This window comes from Mya arenaria, chromosome 5, assembly GCF_026914265.1.
Source record: "Mya arenaria isolate MELC-2E11 chromosome 5, ASM2691426v1".
Classification (NCBI taxonomy): domain Eukaryota; kingdom Metazoa; phylum Mollusca; class Bivalvia; order Myida; family Myidae; genus Mya; species Mya arenaria.
The window spans coordinates 56,389,309-56,410,705 of NC_069126.1; the positions used below are offsets into that span (position 1 = coordinate 56,389,309).

Here is a 21,397-nt window from a genome sequence, read left to right on the forward strand (position 1 = left end):
CACTACCACTACCACTACCACGACCACTACCACTACCACTACCACTACCACTACTACTACTACTACTACTACTACTACTACTACTACTACTGTCACCACCACAACCACCACCACCACCACCACTAATCATATCACTACCACTACCACTACCACCACTACTACTACTACTACTACTACTACTACTACTACTACTACTACTACTACTACTACTACTACTACTACTACTACTACTACTACTACTACTACTACTACTACTACTACTACTGCTACTACTACAATTACTACCATTACCACTACCACTACCACTACTACTACTTCTACTACTACTACTACTACTACTACTACTACTACTACTACTACTACTACTACTACTACTACTACTACTACTACTACTACTACTCCTACTCCTACTACTACTCCTACTACTACTACTTATACTACTACTACTACTACTACTACTACTACTATTACTACTACTACAACTTGTACCTACTTCTACTTCTACTTCTACTACAGTACTACTACTACTTCTTCTAAATAACGTTTTCTTAACAATTTTATTTCTTGTGTTTGTTGTTTTGTAGCAATGAGTGTCTTTTTGTTTTACTCTTAGCTTTGCGGCATCAAAAAGCTGTTTGTGACGTTTTGATTGCTGAGCTAGTTCCTGTAGTTTTCTATGTTTTGTTTCATGAATGAGTTGATCCAGATGGTCCATCAGCTGCTATAATTGGTGGATCAATCGGAGGTGTCATTTTCGCAGTGTTGATTATTGGAGGCGTTATTTTGGGCGTAATGAAATTGAGAAAACTCGGTAAGTGATTAAATAAGTTTGATTACGTTTAACCTTCACACATCAGTTTTCATTAAGGCTTGGACAACGCAGCTAATGTATGATTTGTCCTAAGAAGGGCACACAGTCAGTGTTGAGAACGTTCATTTATGTTCCTATGTTTTCGCCAACAATAACTTAATAATATTAGCTTAATGATTCAGTAATAAGAAGCAATGCAAATGTAACCTGCTGTATGGAATCAAAATGAGATTTCAGCAATCTTCTGGTTGCCATTACAAATTTGATCGATTACTTATAAGGCTCATCGGTGAACAACAACTATGTTTTGCATCAGGTGTATGTTTTAAGGCTTATCTTCTAAGAAAGGAATCCTAACTTGAACTAAAAGATATATACAACAGCTGCTCAAAAATAAAACTTTAAGGCAAAACTATACATTCATGCCAGTGTCAATCTACTAATTGTTATCAGTTTAATGGTTTTTTAAGAACGTTGTCGTCTTTGTTGTTTCTTCTTTGTAGAACAGTTATTTTGTGTGTTTTTTTTATGATCGGTTTTGAATACCGAAATTTAACGCGATGACGCCAAACAATCATGCATTTAGTTGCATATTGAGAGTGTTTTTTATCTCACACTATATCGCTATTAATTGAAAGCGATTGGTTGTCGAAAATGCAAAAATAACATGAAATTCCATGTTGTCAGACTAATACTTAATATTGATATCATTATTGTTATCCATGTTATCAAACATATTAGAAAATCTGATACACGGTTAACTGAAGAATAACAGAAATACAGCATTGTCTGCGTTTACTCTCAACGTATTTGGCATTCAGAATTCGGAAACAAATATAGATTTTGGGGGTGGGGGTCCTGATGGAAATAATAATTAATCACCATATATACACGTGATTGCTTTAAAGTTAGAATAGATGAACTCGGGTTTTCAAAAAAAACCTGGAACAAATGATGTTTAAAACATATTGAATGTATTATAGGATGTTTAATTACAACCATTCAAACATCAATAACTAAAATGAGCATTTCTGATGTTTAATGTTTTCTGTTATAATAGTATTTAGACACTGATTTGGTTAAATATTTTTGACAAAACCTGGATTAGAAAAGCATTGGATTTTGAATAAGGATATATTACATGTATTTGTGTGCATTTGTTGTGCTGTGTATATATCGACGCAAAAGGGCAAATTGAATTTTGTGATGACATGTACATAGACAGAGTTTCATTTTGGTAACTCCATGACAATTTCAAATGCACAAAGAAGAACAAAAGACATAAAACCAACATTGTATTCAGTTTCAGTTGTATACCCATAATAATAAAATACAAAACTAATAATTGTAAACATAGCTTTGGTCCTCAAATTGGCATTGCTTTTACAAAGGAAGACGTACATCCCATAGGTTTTGTTTTGTATAGATATACAATAATTATGCAATAAGCGATTTTTATAGGTATATAACTGCTTGCTTTGAGTTCGACATAGTCACCTCAATGGCGGTTTGGTTTATGTACGTCTATCCGTCTGTTTTTGCGGGAGTGCGCGCGTTTGTCCAGTTTTGGCTTGTTCAAGCTATTACTTTGCCATGGGGGATTGTAAAATAAGTTCATACACGTGTTCACTATGAGGAGAAGGCGTGTCGAGTACACGAAAGATGTCTATAGATCAAAGGGCAATGTCGCACATGAACTACATTTTTTCTTAAAACGTTTTCAAAACAGTTACAGCAGCGGGCTCGATTTTATTGGTGTTTCGCCGACACACATATATTTAATTGAAAGTGTTTTTTAAACATATTTTAATCATAATCAAAGGATCTATTAATACATCTTAATATGTTCTTCTCCAAACCTTAGCAAAAGTACATAGTTAGTGACGGAAATTTGTACATCTAACAATGGAAGATGACACAATGAAATTGATATTGATGGAATATTAAAGTACCAGGTTTAGTATTTAAGTTAAATGTAAAATATAATTTTGGTTTATTTAACATTATTAAATAGTTTAAGGGAAATTATACAAAGGCGACGCACACTGACAAGACAGTAGTATTAAGTAAAACAAGTTTGTGTTATCAACAGCTTTAAGGTAATCTTGTTCTTTTTCATTAATCAAACACAAAAGTCTTTGATTATGTTCGACAACAAAATGAGAATTTAAAGAGGAAGAAAAAAGAGTATGGCGGTATGTTTAAATGAAATACTTCTACTTTATGGCCAAATCTTTTACTGAGCTCTAAAAAACGATTGACAGTGGTGCTGAATATCATAGGTTCACAGAAAGAAGACAAATCAAGGTGGGGGATAGTTATGTGTTTTTGGATGTGGCTGATCTTTTGCTGTCAAATCGTATCGACATTTGAATAAAGAGGTGAACTGCATCGACCAATGTCTTATTTTGCTTTTCTGTCAGGGTAGTATCACTGTATAATAAATTGCGAAATCAAAGCTTCAACAGAGTTAAGCGTAAGTCTCCTTTAATCAGTAAAAATAGTACAGATGAGACGATAATGTTATGTTGTCTCCTGAATATCACACGAGCAGAGGGCTGAGGGAAAACTAGTTTTAACAAAGAGTGATAGTTCAATGAACTGCATTCGTTCCGTAAATGAGTGCGAATACCCTGTCCTCGGCGTTTTCCATAATCTGACTTTAAGTAAGCTTTAAAACCAGAAACATTGTCAATGAATTGTGCTTCAACTTGGACACTATTCCAAGCTGAGATTGTTGAAGGAACGAATTAATTCAAAAATAATAGGGACATGTGTGTACGAAGGCTAGACATATTGGATGAGTTTCTAAGTGATTTTGTTGAGGCGTGCCCTACTGTCTTAGGAACCAAACGTGAAAGAAAACCAGAAAAGAGACCATTATTCATTTTGTAAAATAGTAAGAATTTGTGTTTTTACCGCCTTATATCATAACTCTCAAAGCCAGATTCTTTAATATAGCTAATATGAGTATGCTAAATGCCTTCATCAGAATGAAAATATAACCATTGAATATATTGACGATAATTTGATGGGTTCGAATAATCCCCCTTATGAAAGACAGCACAAACATTTGAGTATTTCCTAAGACGGAACAACGCCAGAAGTTTGAAGAGCATTGAACAAATTACATAAATGTTGGCTCTGAAGTTCTGAAGAAGCTTCAAGTAGAACACGATACTCAATGCCATCAGGCCCAGATGCTTTACCAGCCGAGAGACTACTTATAGCATTTTAACCTTGGAGGGTGTGATAACACTTGAATCAAGTTTAGCATCATCTGTAATTTAATCAAGTTGATCGACTACTGGGTTTCGTAGTGGGAGAATACCTCGTGATGTTACCGAAGTGGTAAATAACTTAAGAGTTTTCCACTGGTCCATTGAACTAATTTTACAGGATTTGAGTTCCGGAGCAAGTGAATCAAAATAGTTCTTTTTGAACTCCTGATCAGAGCGACAACTTCAATAGGCAAGCCATGAAGCCTAGTCAAATTTATCGGATTTTAAGTGGGTTTTACTCTTCTATAAGTCTGTTTGCGTTGTCGAATTTTTCAATTTGATATTTGTCATCATCTAAGGTTCAGGATAATTGATATTTATAACATTGTTAAATACAGCTGTTGGAAATATCAACAATTGATTAAGTAAAATTATTGGTAAACAAATCAATATGTGTATTCCTAATTAGTAAGCAATGAGTGTCCGAAAGCTTCTGGCAAAGTTTATTATAGTTCCCATTGTCATATTTCCATATTTTACTACTAGTGACCTTCTTTATCGGTTTATGGTATCTAAAAATTCCAAAGAAAGGGCAATGCAAACGAATGTTTTGCTCTAGGAACGGCTTCTAGTAAGTGTTGAATACCTGTTACCTTAATTCTAACTCTTTGTGTCATAAAACGTTTAAATTATAGCAGTTTTGTTATGGACTTTAATCCCACATGGGACAGGAAATGCTTTATATTGTTAATAAACGTTAGTATAATGCTATTAAACATTTATATTTTTAGACTTGATCTTTCAAGCATCTGTTTCTGCTCTGTGTTTTTCATAAAAGTAAGCAAAGTAACTAAATTTCTACAATGTGTTAACAAATTATTGTCAACATGAGTGCATGAGTACCTTAAAGATTTAGCTCATAAAACTTAAATATGTTATTTTCTAACGTAATAATCAATGAAAAAAGATAATTACGATAATTACAGTGAGTTAATTGTAATGGTTATATTTTCTATGTAAAGAAACATTATCATAGATTGTGATAAGCAAAAAAAATCAACAACATAAAAATACTAATAGTATAAACTTGTATGATATCAGGTAAATATAAATGTTGCGTCCGTGCTGTTATTTTTTTTCTTGTTTATTTATTTTATATACAGATTATTTTGAAATGCTGGAAAACGAGCGCAGCGTGCCGCTCCTTGTTTCATTTGGATGCAAATTTAAGAAAATCGCACTGTAAGGGAACAGTCTGTATCATTTTAAGGTATATAATCCCAGAATTATGGCGTTTTAACGGTTTGTTTATCGATATAATTTGGTTATCTAATCCCGCAGGAGAAACCCAGCAGTAAATTCTCCCGTGAATTAACTTCCCATGTCGAACTACTTGATATAACTTTATGTTGGGTGGTAATAATATTTTTGATATCACGTTGGATTTCGTCCTGCTTTTCATAAGCGGAATAAAAAAAACTACTAGCGAGTAAAACACACTGTTTTTCTGCAAACACCCCGCGGGGTGAATCTTAAAAACACATTTAGTTAAACAAAATACACCCAATTCAAATTTTAATAAAGCATTTTTTCAAAACTTTACGGAAGTATCTGGCTGCATTCTGATTAAAGGTTAAACAAACTGAAGATCGTTCATCATAATGTTTATTAAATCCTAACTATTAGAGCACGTGTAGGGCTAAATAAACCACGCATTTGTATTTGATTATCATTTTATCATTTTAATAACAAGATAAAACTTATAGTCTCTATGTTTATAATCTTCATAAAATATTTTAAAACGCGTGTAGAATAGTTCGATGTTGAACTCTTTTTCTTAGCTCTGCGTATACAGAAGTGTTCTGATGTTTTTACATGACATGTAGTAAATGCTAACCAAAAAAAGAAAGGTTTTTGTTTTTGTTAACCTAAAACATTCTTCATCGAAAAAGGCATTGTTTTGATTACCTTGAACATTATACCTATCACTTCTAGTATGTATATTCTTTTTACCCACTGGTTAAATATTACTGTGCCAACATATACTCAACAATTTCATCACACAACAATGCATTAATAATTTATGTATTCTTATTTATTGTTATTATCTCATCCCAAATTAATGGTTTTGCATATGCAAAACCAACGCATATTTGTTTCAGCATTATGTAAAAAAATAATAGAACACAATGATCTGAAATGATGTTCAAAATAAGCACTTATATTTCATACTGAACACCTGCGACTCGCATAGGAAGTTTGCCAAATTCTATTGTTAACCTGTTGCTTATCTGTACGAGGCTTTTTATTTTTAAGTATTTAAGTATTTTTATTTCTTTTTCCGATGATTTATATTAAGATTTACCGAAATCTCATTTACGTACAGCGAGTCATGCACTGGCCATGCCCGTTTTCCAGCTTTGGTAGAAGCGTCCGTCGTGTTTTCATGATTTCAGCTTGCTCATGCTTTGGGATATCATATAAACTTACTCGTTTTTCATATTCAATCATGCTGCTTTATATCCTCTTGACTTGGCTGTTTTTTCGATTGGCGGAAGTCTAAATGCTGAAACTTTTTTCAATATTATAAAATTCCTCATCAAAAAGTTTATTTGAATCATGAACTAATGTCCACAGCTTCTTCAAATCTTTTTTAAATTGTCAGCCTTCATATCCATAGTATTAAGTGATTCTGCACATAGTTAATTTCACCCTGCAATTTTTCCAGCACGTTGAAAACTGTCGAGATATCCGCTTTAGAATTAGTGGAAGGCACGTTACTGGCCATCGTAGCAGTTTTTGTATTAATGTTATAATTAAATTCAACTCTAACTATTACTGTCCTTAAATACAGCAGCGACATAAAAATACAGAGTGTGTATGATTCAAAATTTCACTTACTGAGATAAGCCCCTCTTTTTCAAACATAAGTATATTACAATAAAATCTTTCATGGTTGTAGTCATTGTAAATTTTTGTATTCCCAAGAAGTGTGACATGACCAACTTCATTATGGCTATTTAATGAATTCTGTTTAATGGTTCTTTAAATTACTTCTTGAAAGTATAGTGGAAACGATTCCATATGACAAATGGTCCCTTTATACTCAAAACATTTGCTTTTTAACTGAATGCTAATTGACATATGGTACCTATATATCCTAAACATTTTCATTATTCGACAAACATATTGTTCAGTGCAAGAATGTTTCAAATGTCATATGGTATTTTTTTATGGTTTGTCACTTGAACGTTGAATAGTTTTAGGTCACATGCAGATATAAAGTAAGTTATTGAAATATGCCAAAACACATTTTTTGGCAAATCATTTAGTTGGCACCTTTCTGAGCTAAGAGGCGATATTGTCTTTGGCAACTCGTACCATGTTAGTGAGTTATTTGGTATACACATTAGAGAGATTAGGACACTTTACTCGGCGTATACATGCACATAAGAACTAACTTTTGTATACAACTTCATCGAGATATTTGTTCATAGTACAAGTTAAAAATCACATGCTCTGAAGCAAAAGGAAAGTGAGTGTTTTTTTCGATTATGTTTGAAGTTAAAGCGAGATTTCGTTAACTGATTTAAACCCAACTGTTACTCTTACCTGTATGTGAAACTAAGTTCAAGTCGGTTTTCGCAACCTTTATATTATCTCAGTATTGGAATGGATATAAGTGGAACCTTTTTAAAACTACACTTTGGTTAATATAATATCTTTTCAATTTAACATTTCGCGTTTAATTGAACGTTGTCCATGCCAACATGATACACAACAGTTACACCACCCTCAAACCTCTTGCTTTTATTTGTATGCTCAATTACTCGGACGATAGGTGTTTGAACAACAACTCTGCTAATTGACATCTTGGTAAAATAATTAGGCTGTTTCAGATCAGAATAAGCCAGTTATAAATTTTTGGTATTACAAATTGAACAAACAACTGTTTCAGCAGTCGTTATGGCTCACTTTTAACAAATGTGTCTCATAATTTATAAATGAACAAGATCTAAGATACAAGATACAAGTAATGTGTTTATATCATAAACTTTATGTTTTTTCCATCTAACCTTAAGTTTATTGGTCAATTAATAGGCTAGATCTTTGAATTTGCCTTCCGTTTAAAAGGAAAGGCGCACGATCCGGTGACGTCTCTGAATTCCGTTTGACCATGATTTAATACTTGAAAGAGAAATCAGTATCGGAAACGTTTCTATCTTAGATATTTACTCCCTCGATAATTTTAAACGAATAGGGGAGAACTTGAAGATATATATTATACTTCCGACTTTATCAAAACAAGGCCATAATACTACCCTTATCCATAAATCAGATCAGCAAACAATTTAAGAGCTAAGTGTATATGCACTTATTACGGTTATTGATGTTATTGACTAAGTCAATTTAAATAGATGACTCATATCACAGTTTAACTAACCATGATGTACTAACCTGGGCTTTAACGATAAATACGTCTCTTATTTCTTTTATGCTTTTCGCTGAAATATGGAGTTTAACCAGTGAAGTAACAGCAGTGAAAATATCAACTTTCAGACCTCCATGTACTATTAAAATTCATTGTAGTTACTTCCTCTTGATCGAAACAGAACACTTCACTTTGAACCAGAAAATGTTGGCAAGAAAAACATTTTAAATTTATAAAAAGTTACACATCTTAAAATAAACATATATTTGGAAATTTACATCTTACCGCTAATTAGAAAAATGGTTATCCCGTTTTTCAAACGTTTCCTTGATATTGAAGCTGAATGTTTGAACTTGTTTTCATACAGTACCAAAACACAGACGAATGCAACTGTTCGAAAATAAATAGAATGTTATATCATCGTTCAAATGAGTTTTGAACTTTTTGGCGTTGTAAAACGTAATACGAACTTACCGGAAATTCACCCAACAATTAACAGATTAGCTGATATTTTGTTTACCCCACAAACGCCTCATATTTTGGCAGCAATCTAGCGTGGTCCTCATTATTACCTGGAAAACAACCAAATCAAACTGCTCTCTGACAGTAATATGACTGAATATTCATGTCTCATGGAACACACTCTAAAACTAAAAAAAATGTTTTATATCCAATAATTATTCGCAATTGTTTTGCTAACACATTCGACTTTGCAAATTTCCATTCATTAAATGGCGGCGTAGTAAGTTGGTTTTGTAATCATGCCCCGCTTAAAACCAAAGTGTTTTCATTATTGTTTTGAACAAAGGTGACTTATAAAACCTCATTGATAACTGTTCATAATATCTTTCAACTAAAAATCGATGGAATGATAAACTTTAAAAAAAAAATATCAGATAATTTTTTCTCAACAAACCGGAAATAGACAATTGAAAGGCACGTCACCAGCTAAAAAAAGTTTAATTTTGCGTGAGGGGCGTCCCTGGGGTAGCGGCGTAAATAACACCCTTTCAAAAAAGGAGGTAAATAAGAAAATAAATAAAAATACTATAAACTCGGAAAATAAGCATAAAACAACCTTTGTCTTTTTAAATTAAAGTGAATTAAATGAACGTCAACATTTCTTTAACAATTTAAATGAAACACAGTATTAAAATTTATCCGAATATTATTTTATTGCTAATGCTTGGGTTAGGGCCGAAGCATTTTACTGTGTGCGTTTTTCTGAAATGAGCTTTGAACAAAAACGATGTACCTTACTCAATGGTGTTGTTGGAGGGGGAACCCGCTTTCCTGAACATCTTTTTAGTTATAACTCTAACCAGTAATGTTTTGCTTGGAAGGAGAAGATTGCACCCTATACTGTCCTTTTTTATGCTGTGTCTTGGCAGGTGGGGAAATGCCGCCTGCTCCTCCAAAAACATATTTTAAGACACAACCTTTTCGTACAAACACAGTGTAACTTGGCAAGAAGGGAAGCCTCCCAAGCTGTCTACGTCCAAAAGTGACTTTTGTTTCGTATGATAAACAATGCAGTTTGCGGGGAGGGCCACTAACTGATTTTGTTTTGATGCGTATGAATTCCATTCATTAATAACGGATTATTTAATATATATATATCTCCCAAAGCATAAAGAATCATGATTTATTTCTTCTGTGTTAGTCTTCCAAAAGTACAGATATTCTTTGTTACTTTGCTTCGAAATATTATGAAAACTAATGGGACACTATTTCACATCATATTTTACCGAAACGGCTGATTTGGCGATGACGAAAAAAGGTCGTAGTAATCTTTATTCTTTGAAGGAAATATTTTGTATCGTTTGCGTTCAAACCACCCATTAAAACACGCATAAATACAATTACGAAACTGACAATGTTCATTTTTAGGCCTGGGTTGTTTTTAGTTCACCTATTCTGGTTCCAAGTGGTGAACAGTATGTGTTATCTAAAATAAATCATTGAAACTAAATTAAATCATTTGAACCACGGCCCTGCGAAATACACCAACACAATAACTATTTTTTTTTATTGAAGACGCGAATACCACCAGTAGATGAAATAACAGTTAATGCTATTCGTTATTCGCATTTGTAAGGGACGTTACAATACAAACCTTTTTGCCAAAGTTACCTACAGGAAAACAAAGGTGAAATAAAGACATTGAGGACTTGTATTTTCAAAAGACTGCACAAATAAATTACATTAACACGTTTGTCTCTTAAAATAAATGACATTCCGAGTGATGTTTTTATTTGAAAACTTTTTGATACAATTTTCAAGAGTTGCACTTTGAAAAGTTATGTTTAAAGCTCCCATGAAATCTTTACGGTAAGCTTTTGTGGTCGGTAAAGTTCCTGTCATTCGTCGTGAGGCTGCGTTGTTAACAAATGGTGATATAACACTCTTGATGACACACTATTAAATAAATGAAGAAAGTTGGTCAGAATGTCGTGAACATATTGTTTTTATATAATTTATTTTTGTTTACCGCGAAAGACTTATTCGTGCAATATTTAACAAATAGTCTTTGTTGCATAAAATAATTCGTAAATGAGAATGTTTGCAAAATCTCGTGGCTCTGGTGTTAATCTGTTTAAGCCTAGTGCAACTTTTTTAAATACGTTCATGTAGTTTTAATGTATATTTTATACAATAAGTGCTTATATAAATACATTGCAAAATAAAGTCTAATGTTTTATTTACAGGATCAGCTTCAAGACAACCCGGGTAAGTTGTGAGGAATGAAGAGGCCAAGATAACAATAAATTAGTGAAAGGCTAGCAGCATTTCTTTCCATTCAGATCATTGCGTTTGTTTTGTTAAATTGTACGAAAATCCATCATATTTATGAGAGATATGATTCTCCACGTGTTTGCTTTTATCATGTTTAGACATTCTTATAACTTAACGCAAGTAAGCAGTCCTGACACTAAATTTCTTTTCAACTATATACATTTGGTTTTTTTACCATCTTGATATGTAACAAATCATATACAGCTATGAGTATTTCAGACATGGCACAGAAAACGCTGGATGTCACGATGTGATTACTTACGAAACGATTCAAATGACAAATGACAAAACTGTATACGACGCTCTAGGTAAAGAAATAAAATATTGATATAACATTATGCACATTTAAAAAAACCGAATGAAATTGATCTATGTGCATCACTGCGTGTATGTTAATTAATTAGATGCTATTTAATGAAATAAACTGTTCAATCAATACAATGTATCAAAGCCTTTTTTAAAATGCATTTCATCATTATAAACATGTTGTGAATGAAATTGATCTATGTGCATCGCTGCGTTTATGTTAATTAATTAGATGTTATTCAATGAGATTATCTGTTTTATCAATACAGTCCAGCAATGCCTTTTTTAAATGCATTTCATCAGTATAAATATGTTGATGTATCGTACCAAAATCGTCTTTTAAAGATGCACTCTTACTCGTAAATAAGATTTACCACATTTAATAATATTGTTTTAAAAGTCCAAAAAGGATGAATAAATGTCAAAAACAATGGTTCGTATAAAGGATATTGAGTTTAATTTTAAGGAAGTAACCATAAAACACAGTATTTCTACCTTATGAGACTAAAGAATACCACAGTAAATCTTTTAGCATATACCAATCATTGAATATTTTTTGCGCTTTCTGCTATTAAATACACGGTTACAATCTTGTTATAGGTAATTAATATTTTCCATAAATGCATTATTTGGTAAGTCGTTAAAGGTTTATCAGTCAAAATTGATGTCTGTTATACATGTATTTGTATTGATTTTGAATAAGAGTGTCAGTTTAAAGTCACAAAAACACTACAAATGTCGTTGGTTTAATAGCTAGGATTATTGCGATACTTGTCAAAGTGGTAGTCTTCTTTGTTCTTTGAAGGAAATATACTGTACCATTAAAGCACGCATAAATACAATCACAAAATTGAAAACGTTCATTTTTAGGCGTGGGTCGCTTTTGGTTTACCTATTCGGTATTGTGTTGCACAGTATGCACATGTGTTATCCAAAATATGGCATTGACACCATGGCCCTGCAAAATACACCAATACAAGAACTATAATATGTTATTGAGGAAGCGAATACAACCAGTAGATGAAAACCAGTAAATGCTATTCGTTACTCGCATTTTAAGGGGAGTTACTATACATATTTGCCGAAGTTACTGACATGTAAGCAAAGGTGAACTATAGGCATTGAGGACTTGCAATGGACTGGACAAATAGCGTACATAAACATATTTGTTTTGTAAATAATATGAAATTTCAAGTTTTTTTTTAAATCTTTTAAATAAAATCTTCAAGATTGCACTTTAAAAAGTAATGATTATAGATCCCATGAAATCGTCACGGTAAGCTTTTGTGGTCGGTTGGTTTACTGTAGTTCGTCATGAGTCTGCGTAGTCAGTACATGGTGAAGTAACATTCTTGATGGCCGACTTTTAAACAAGTGATGAAAATTGGACGGAATATCGTGACCCTATTGTTTTTTTATTATTATTTTGATTAACAGCAAAATACTTTTTCGGGCAATATTTAAAGAAAAGTATTTCTGGTATGAAGAATTTCGTAAATGAGTGTTAATACTTGTAAAAAGTGGTGTCTTTGGTTTTTGTTTATATGATAAAGACTAATATGATTTCTTTAAAAAGTTCATGTAATTTAAACATATATGTTATACAACTAGTGTTTGTATATAAACACATAATGCATACTGTTTTTCTTACAGGTTCAGCCTCAAGACAAACCGGGTAAGTTGTAGGGAATGAAAAGTCCAGGAAAACAATTTATTAGTTATAAGCTGGCATTTTGTCTTTCAATTCAGGTCATTACGTTCTTTTGTGAAACTTTACGAAACACCATCATATCTATAAAGGATATGACCCCCACGTGTTTGCTTTTATCATGTTTAGGCATTCTAATAACATTAACGCATGAGCAGTCCAAAATACACTGTTTTCTTTTCATCAATAAATATTTGTGTATAATCGCCATTTTGTTAAGTAACAAAACATATACAGCTTTGAGTATTTCAGACATGGTACAGAAAACGTTGGATGTCACGATGTGAGTACTTACGAAACGATGCAAACGACGAATGACAAAACTGTATACGACGCTCTAAGTAAGAAAAGGAAAAAAAAAGTTATATCATTATGCACATCTTGTGTTGAAAAAACCACAACGAATTTCATCGTCATTTTCTTTAATTTTTTAAACCTATTACTCCTTATGTATTCAACCGACTATTGGAAACCTAAACTAGTGTTTTTGCAAGTCAATTCTTAATCTAGATCAGCCATGATAAGACCCCAGTTTTAAATTTAACTAATTCGAGCAATTGGTGGTTACGACTGTGAGGTAATAGAAAAGAATAACGGGATTAAATTGAGTTAGGCAATTTCATGATTTCGCAACTCTTTGAAAGTAAACATATGTAAAAAAATGTTTTCCAACCGCAATTAAGTTTATCAAACCTAAAACACTAAATATAAATCGTAAACGTATAAAGTTTTCATTCGATTACATAGAAAACGTAAGATGAGTCTAAAAAATTTTTTTTCAGATACTGGAAACGATTGGTAAGCAGTTCATTTATATAACTTTAATATATTAAGATACTGTCATATGGCATATGCTATGCTTTTCAATTAGCTCGGACACTTTTTTGTAATAAATGTATGTTTAACATAAAAAAAATGTTTTAAAAAATCATGTAGAATCGGAGGCATTGTTATAAAAAATTTATATTTGTTTTGAAAAAAATAGGATAGCAATTGGTGTTATATCTTGTTAGAAACCTGCTAGCTTAACGAATCACGTTTGAATTTAAAGAGCTTTCACAAGTGCAATGAAAATATTTCAAACCGTTGATTAGCCAGTTTTATAGATATATATATATGTATACAACTAGAGTAAAACTGTGGTCGTTCGAACAAGCGGTCGTTCGAGAACCGGCGGTCCCTCGAGGTCGGAGCTTGGTCCCGAACAGTTTTTCTTCTATTTTCATATAAAATATATCGACGCTGCATCGAAACCGAAAAAGATCGAGGACTCGAGCAAGATAGCCTGTCCCAAATACACAAATCATGCACAAAACCTTAAGGCTCCCTCGAGGTTCACACTTTTTTCCGAACGCATGTTCCAAAATAATCAAACAATTTAATATACGACAGCCTTTGAACATATGAGCGATTTAAAATACACTGAAAGATATTTCATAACAGACTGGAAAATTGAAACTCGGGACGTTCGAAACATCGGTTCCCTCGAGTTTTCAGCTCGGACTCCGGCTTCCTCGAGTGATCTCAGTTTTATTGTAGTTTCAAACAATGTCATAGTTTAAACCACCCTTAAAATTGCACGTGGTCCACTGATCCATTGGACTGCTAATTGACAATGTTTCAACTGCGTGATTAGTAATTTATATTTATTTTGTATTTATTAACTTTAATGTTTAAATATATTTGTTAAATAGGAGCTTTATTTTATGTACCAAATCACATCCATAAGTTATGCAGATGTAATCAATCAGCGTCGAAACTTTATATATGTGTTTTCCTTTAAGCGCCAACACATCACACGTGTACACGTCGTTGGACGATTCAGCGTCCAATGCATACTACGAGAATGTCAAAAAAAGTACCAACAATTTATTCTATACTTATATTTGTTCTATAAATAGTTCATACACCCATAAAAAATTGATAATAAGGTTATGTTTGACAAGGTTTTTGGTATACATGAATTGATTGATACTATTAAAACCGTTTGGTTACCTTAGATATACAACATACTGTAAGAATAACAATCGCAGTGCACAATGTCTTTTGCATTTCTATAATTAGGAGCCTACCAGATTTTATGTGTAAATGACTGTATATACCTTGTGTGAAATAGCGCATGAACTGTGTGAAGCGCAATCGAATATTGAACAATACTTTCTGCGCTATACAAATGTATTTGTATTTGTATTATTTGTATTTGCATTCATACAACTTCATTCAATATAACTTGAACTGTAAAATATAATATGTCTTCATAATAATTTAAATACATGATGTCTTCATAATACATGATCTAATGATCTCATAAACGTATGTTCTCATTTGTTTACAGAGGATCCCGTTTACAACAATGCTGAAATACCCAGTGCAGACTGTATATAGTAAAACTATCTGATTTCCATGAACTGAGATGGTGTAATTATTCTTCACTAAACTTTTAAATATTTTCACGTGATATTTGTTCAAGCTGATCGCCGGATCGTTAGGAGACCAACATCGATAAACGATGTGTATAATATGGTATGCAGTAACCAATACGACAGCATCCATCGCCATATAGTTTAAGTAGACGTAGATCTTCTTCAACTTCATTACACTCCTCTTTATATGAACTAAGGCACTGAATCTACGGTCTTGAAATATTATTGCTGGAAACGTTATAATAAATTATGCTAAATACGTCAAGTGAGACATAGAAGGAGTAAAAGGGAAATGTTTGTTCTATCTTTATGTAATTTGGAAGGCTTTGACGTCATTTAAAATGATTTAAGATGACCACAGTGGACAAATTAATTAATAGATACACAAGACATGAACAATAATATTGTTTTGTAATTTCTAGCATTACACGTGTATGACAACCATACATTTCCATCAATTTACGTTCAAACCCAATTCATTAAAACAATAAAGGTATGTCGCGTTTCTCCTTAGAAAATTTACTCACTTTGAAATGCTGCACAATTAATTTTTCAAGGCATCCATGTTGTATTAGATTGGATGATAGAAAAGTTCTAGTTCAGCAAAAATATAAAATCTCTCAGATATTTATGGGTTTTTTTCTTTGAGTAAGGGTGTTAGACTAAAATTAAAGTATAACAAACAATGTGCATCACTTAGCTTACACTAAAACAACATATCGATCTGAAGTGGCATTCTTAATCGTAAATACAGATACGGCATCCTGGACCACATCCTGGTACTTAACGTTAAGTGAACACGTACATTTAGGTAATCCCGTCCATACTTTTTTTAAAAATACACAAACACATTCGATCAGTCCTTCATACACCCAAAATAGCTCAATATGATGTAGTCGACTCATTCTCGTTTTTAAAATCGAAAAAGCGAAAGTTATGAAAATCAGTAAATGGAATATTGTGTTTACCAGACAACATTCATGCATTTAATAGTGATAACCTTGTAGAAAAAGTGAAATGTGATACATTTCTTGCCACAATGACACATTTTAACCAAAGCAGTTTGGTCCCTATAAGTTAACCCGTCCCAGCATTTTGTGTCACTTTTGACTGATCCTACATATATATGCATACATCAGAAGTTAGGTCCATCTGATAGTCTGTGTCAGGTTTTCAAATCTCACTGAATGCCATCTAAGCGCATGTTCGTCTGTAGTACTCAGGCGTTTTTGCCCAAAATGCCATTATTCGAGGTTTTTCAACTGGATCTAGAATCGAATGGTATATAAAGCATCAAATGGTTCAGTTCTACACATCTTTGCAAACATTTCACAAGCAATTACCCTATACATTTATATGCAAACAACCCACACTCCAGTCACAAAAACCTTTAATTCAATTAAAAGCAAATTGATTTAAACAAAAAAGCTTTGCATTTTTCTAATTAAAATCACTAACTGAATTTTGCAAAGTAAATTTCTCAATGAATCTATGTTTTAAATAGGCCGGAAGACAGCCAAGTTCTATTGCAGCCCAAAATATTAATCACTGAGATAATGAATTCATTCTCTCTGAGTGCAGGTATTTGACTGAATTTAAAGTATAATAACTATAAGTTCACTTTATAAAAACTAATACAAAACATCACTATAAAGTAGCATTCTCAATGTTAATTATCTGGTGCTCAATTGAAAGATTGACAACAATGTTTTTTTGCAAAACTCTTGTAGATTAATGACGTTATAAGTAAACACAGATACAAACCATATTTTTCTGCACCATTGAAGCCCAATATTATATATTTAAAACTATAGCAATAGATTATTAGAGCTATAGTTGTCATCTACGGAAATACAGTTGTAGAATATGTAACAAACATAAACGTTTTTTTTTATCACAAGCATTATCATATTTTAAGATAACGATAATAATTGCACAGAAGATTTTTACAAAAAAAAAATTAAATCAAATTTAGGAATATCATGGCCAAACATTTACTCATCTACTAATATAATTGAAACAAAAACATTCCTAAAGTTTTGAAAAGATTATTTATTGCACATGCTCAATGAAGTATATGTAGCTAAGAAACTCTGACACTATATTTGAAATATCTTCTGAGTGATAATAAATTACATTCTTAGTTATTTATTGTCAATAACATAATTCATGTCGATAAAGATCATCTGTATGTTGCATGAGGACAAAACCAGTTGCAATAACTGTTGTTGCGAAAGGTCAAACTATGAAAACATTTTTCACATCTATTACATATTGTGGGAAACAATATTGTTTGAATAAGTTCATGTTAAAATCTCCATAACCTTTTAAAGTATGAATCTGATTTCCTATCAAAAAATATTTGAGTGCAATGGTATTTAATGACTGAGCTATTTTTGCATTATTGTTTATGTGTACATGAATGTTAGATTTAAAAGCTGTAAGTAACAGTTCGTATGCACAATGTTCAGGCAAATTAGTCAAGCGCCAATTTCTTTATTTTTATGTAAACCTTTTACAAATATAAAAATAACTCACTTATTATGTACGATTCATTATTATATTATTAGACAACGATTGTCTTTGCAATATAAGGAAATGAGACTATGCTGACGAAATATGTACAATTGATAATAAGATGAATTACTGCCTTTGCCAATATTTATTTGCTTGTTTTTTGCCCTAAATTTGTCAAATATTTGCAATTCCAAACACCTACACACATGAAGATTTTTGTTTATAATGATAAATGATAAATAAGGTACCCAAACAAAGGTCCGAATTTGCAATTAAAATCATCAACATATAAATGAAGTTATTAGACAGAAATCAAAACTTTATCCCTGAACTAAGACGGAAAATAAATCCAATCCAATACGCGGTTGCTTTGATATAAAGTGTACTTAAGACTAACACTATGTTATGTTTGTTTCTGGTTGATATTTAATAAATATTACACCAGAAGACATAAATACAAAGGTGGTATCTCTTTTCATGAAATCCTTGTATCACATTGAACAACTCTATATGTTAACAATTGTGAAAGTGGAGGAATTAAAACGTTTAAATTGTTTCAAATGGTGTGATGCAATATTTCAAGGAACACTTTTGCAGACTGAACAAATGAGAATACAACTTAATGCTGCGCACTTCTTTTGCCAATACATAACTATATATTATAGATAGTTCGCCTTATACTGGAAACTTCAACAATTTAAACAGCATACTGAACACTTTCTATCTCTCAATGTCCCTCGAGACACTTGAAGACATACTTCGTATATGAACAATTTCATTATGTTATAATTCATGAATGGATCTGTAGTAGTTCCTACATTTTTGTAATTTATTTAACATTAAAGATGTATAATCGGTTTGATTTTGTTTTATATATTGTGATGGTATTTGTTGTACCAGTTAAGTTATTAAAGTACGCAATTGAGCTACTCATTCTTCGATAGGTCTCCTCAATCTCACAGTATGACTGCAACCAGTCGTTATTCATTAAATGTCTTTTTGGTATAAAATTGAAATTAAATTTTGTTTGTCTGCGTACGTCTTGGTATGTCGACATGATTTATTTAATTCAAACATAGCCTTTTTAAATATATGTTTCATACCAACATTATTTGTTAGAGGTTACAAACGTTTGTTTATATTATATCGCTGCTATGACAGGCGCGTATTGACTATGTTTCAGTAAACCTGAATTGACAAAAATGTGAATAAAAATGCCGTTATATTTGCATTTGCTTAGAAGAGCTGGGATATAAAATGCATTTGCAAAATTAAGTTTAAAAAATATGAAATGATTTTCAAGAAATAGAATCTCATCCCTTTTTTATCAGGAATATTTTTAACAATTGTTTTTACCATAACAAATAAGTACTATGACAAATCCTATTCTCGCACATAATTAAACGACTGAAAAAGAACAAAATGTGTCCGTTTGTGGGAATCTATTTAAAAATATGCCCGACAGTTGGGTTTAAGCGTTATAGAGACTACAACATTGACATTTGTTGAAGCACACACGTTTGTTGGTCTTACTTATATATAAATATTTATCCTGTCACTTGTATACAAATTGGTCCAATAACAAAGACCGTGTAAGCTTTAGTTCATTAGGATAGTAGACCACGTGATGTTTATCTACAGTCAGGTGGTCATGTGACCGCAAAAACGAACTTCATTTCAATATTCTGCAATGTCAGAGGAAAAGCACAAATACTGTTTTAGTATCTTATCAATAGACCGCCAACAATCGAACACAACAAACACTCGCCCATAAACTCCCACAAGTCTGCATAATAATGACACTGGCAAAACAATCGACCTGAAAATCTACATGTGATGTGAAAAGATACCCCACCCGCAAATGCTGGAATTTGTGAAACAGCATTCAACGATACGTGTCGATAGTTTATTCCATTTCTGTGGTGTATGATAAAAATCTCACTTACAACAGAAATGAATGATCGCTTAGTCGGTGCAGTTCTAAACATCCAAAACTATCAACATAAATTAAATCCATTTAAAATGTGGCGTTGTTTGTAAACACTCTTGATCTTGAACCGTGACCTGTGTACTGCACTCTGTGACTTGCGGAAAAATTGTTACATTATCAGATAATGTTTGGTGAATGATCCGTGTTTGTGCACTTTTAAAAGCTTTTTTATGTTTTGAATTGAATTTGTCATATTAAAAGGCAATGACTTTGACTATAAGCGTATTCAAAAAAATTGAACAATTTTAAGAAGTATTTTGGGGGCGGTTTAAACATGGATACCTATTATGCTGACGTCACCAGTGAAAAAAGTTGTCCCCATTATTTCTAGAATACTAGGTTAGTGCCGTGGATGGAGAAAGTTTATCTGGCTCGGCTGCGGAATTGAGCGGCTTCAGCTCTCTATAAACTATTAACGATGGAATAAGGTTCCATTGCGTATATGCATTGTCGCGAAAAAAAATGAATCTTTGTTCTTTCTTTCTCATATTTATTTTAAAAATCATATCATCATTTTAGAAAATCATATTATCTTTAGGATTTTGTTAAGCAGTTATCAGAAAAAAAATATTCATTCAATTGAATTTGCTTTAATGAAAATTAATAATCTGATTTATAAAGGTATCTAAGCATGGGTGATGTAAAGAAGCAAGCCAAAATATATAGAAGCTTTACTATCAACAAATGCAGCACTTGGTTGTATTTACAATAATAATGTGACCATTTTACTTCTTCATACGTATAAATAAAGGCTCTCTTTTTGTGTATTTGATTTGAATATATATCTGAACATATGTATATAAAGCTTAAAACTGTGTTACTCTAAGTTTGTAGGTTATTTTTTTTTTTAAGATACATATTCAAACAGGAAGCATGTGTCTGAAGTTGATATTATCATCAAGCAAAATTGACTTTTTACGTCGACCGGGTCTGTTTACATAATAACATATTTTTTCTTATGTATTCCATCGCATTGTGTGCTGTCCGTCTGTTTGTCTATCCTGGTGTTTGACTTATTGTAACAACGTTTGCAGACACAACTCCGCCGTTACCAATCCAATAACACCAAGCCAAATTAAATAGATTGTCGGCAGTTGAGTATTGTTAAAAGTAAATAAAGCAAAACGTCTTTGAACAAAGCTCGTCTCGTCAATGAACTTATTGTAAAACGGCCGTTTAATTTTGTTTTTAAA

General features: G+C 32.2%; 1 protein-coding gene across 2 annotated transcripts in view; it reads left to right on the top strand.

Moving 5' to 3' along the window:
* Positions 1-19,073, top strand: part of LOC128235188 (hemicentin-1-like) — a 52,120-nt gene extending 33,047 nt beyond the window's left edge. For both annotated transcript variants that reach the window (XM_052949938.1, XM_052949939.1), the window contains exons 12-19: positions 698-811; positions 11,173-11,194; positions 11,480-11,568; positions 13,220-13,241; positions 13,527-13,615; positions 14,057-14,072; positions 15,059-15,132; positions 15,610-19,073. In XM_052949938.1, coding sequence (XP_052805898.1) covers positions 698-811; positions 11,173-11,194; positions 11,480-11,568; positions 13,220-13,241; positions 13,527-13,615; positions 14,057-14,072; positions 15,059-15,132; positions 15,610-15,659 — 476 coding nt within the window. In that variant the 3' untranslated portion in view covers positions 15,660-19,073. The remainder of the gene's footprint in view (positions 1-697; positions 812-11,172; positions 11,195-11,479; positions 11,569-13,219; positions 13,242-13,526; positions 13,616-14,056; positions 14,073-15,058; positions 15,133-15,609) is intronic.
* The last annotated feature ends 2,324 nt before the right edge of the window (positions 19,074-21,397 follow it).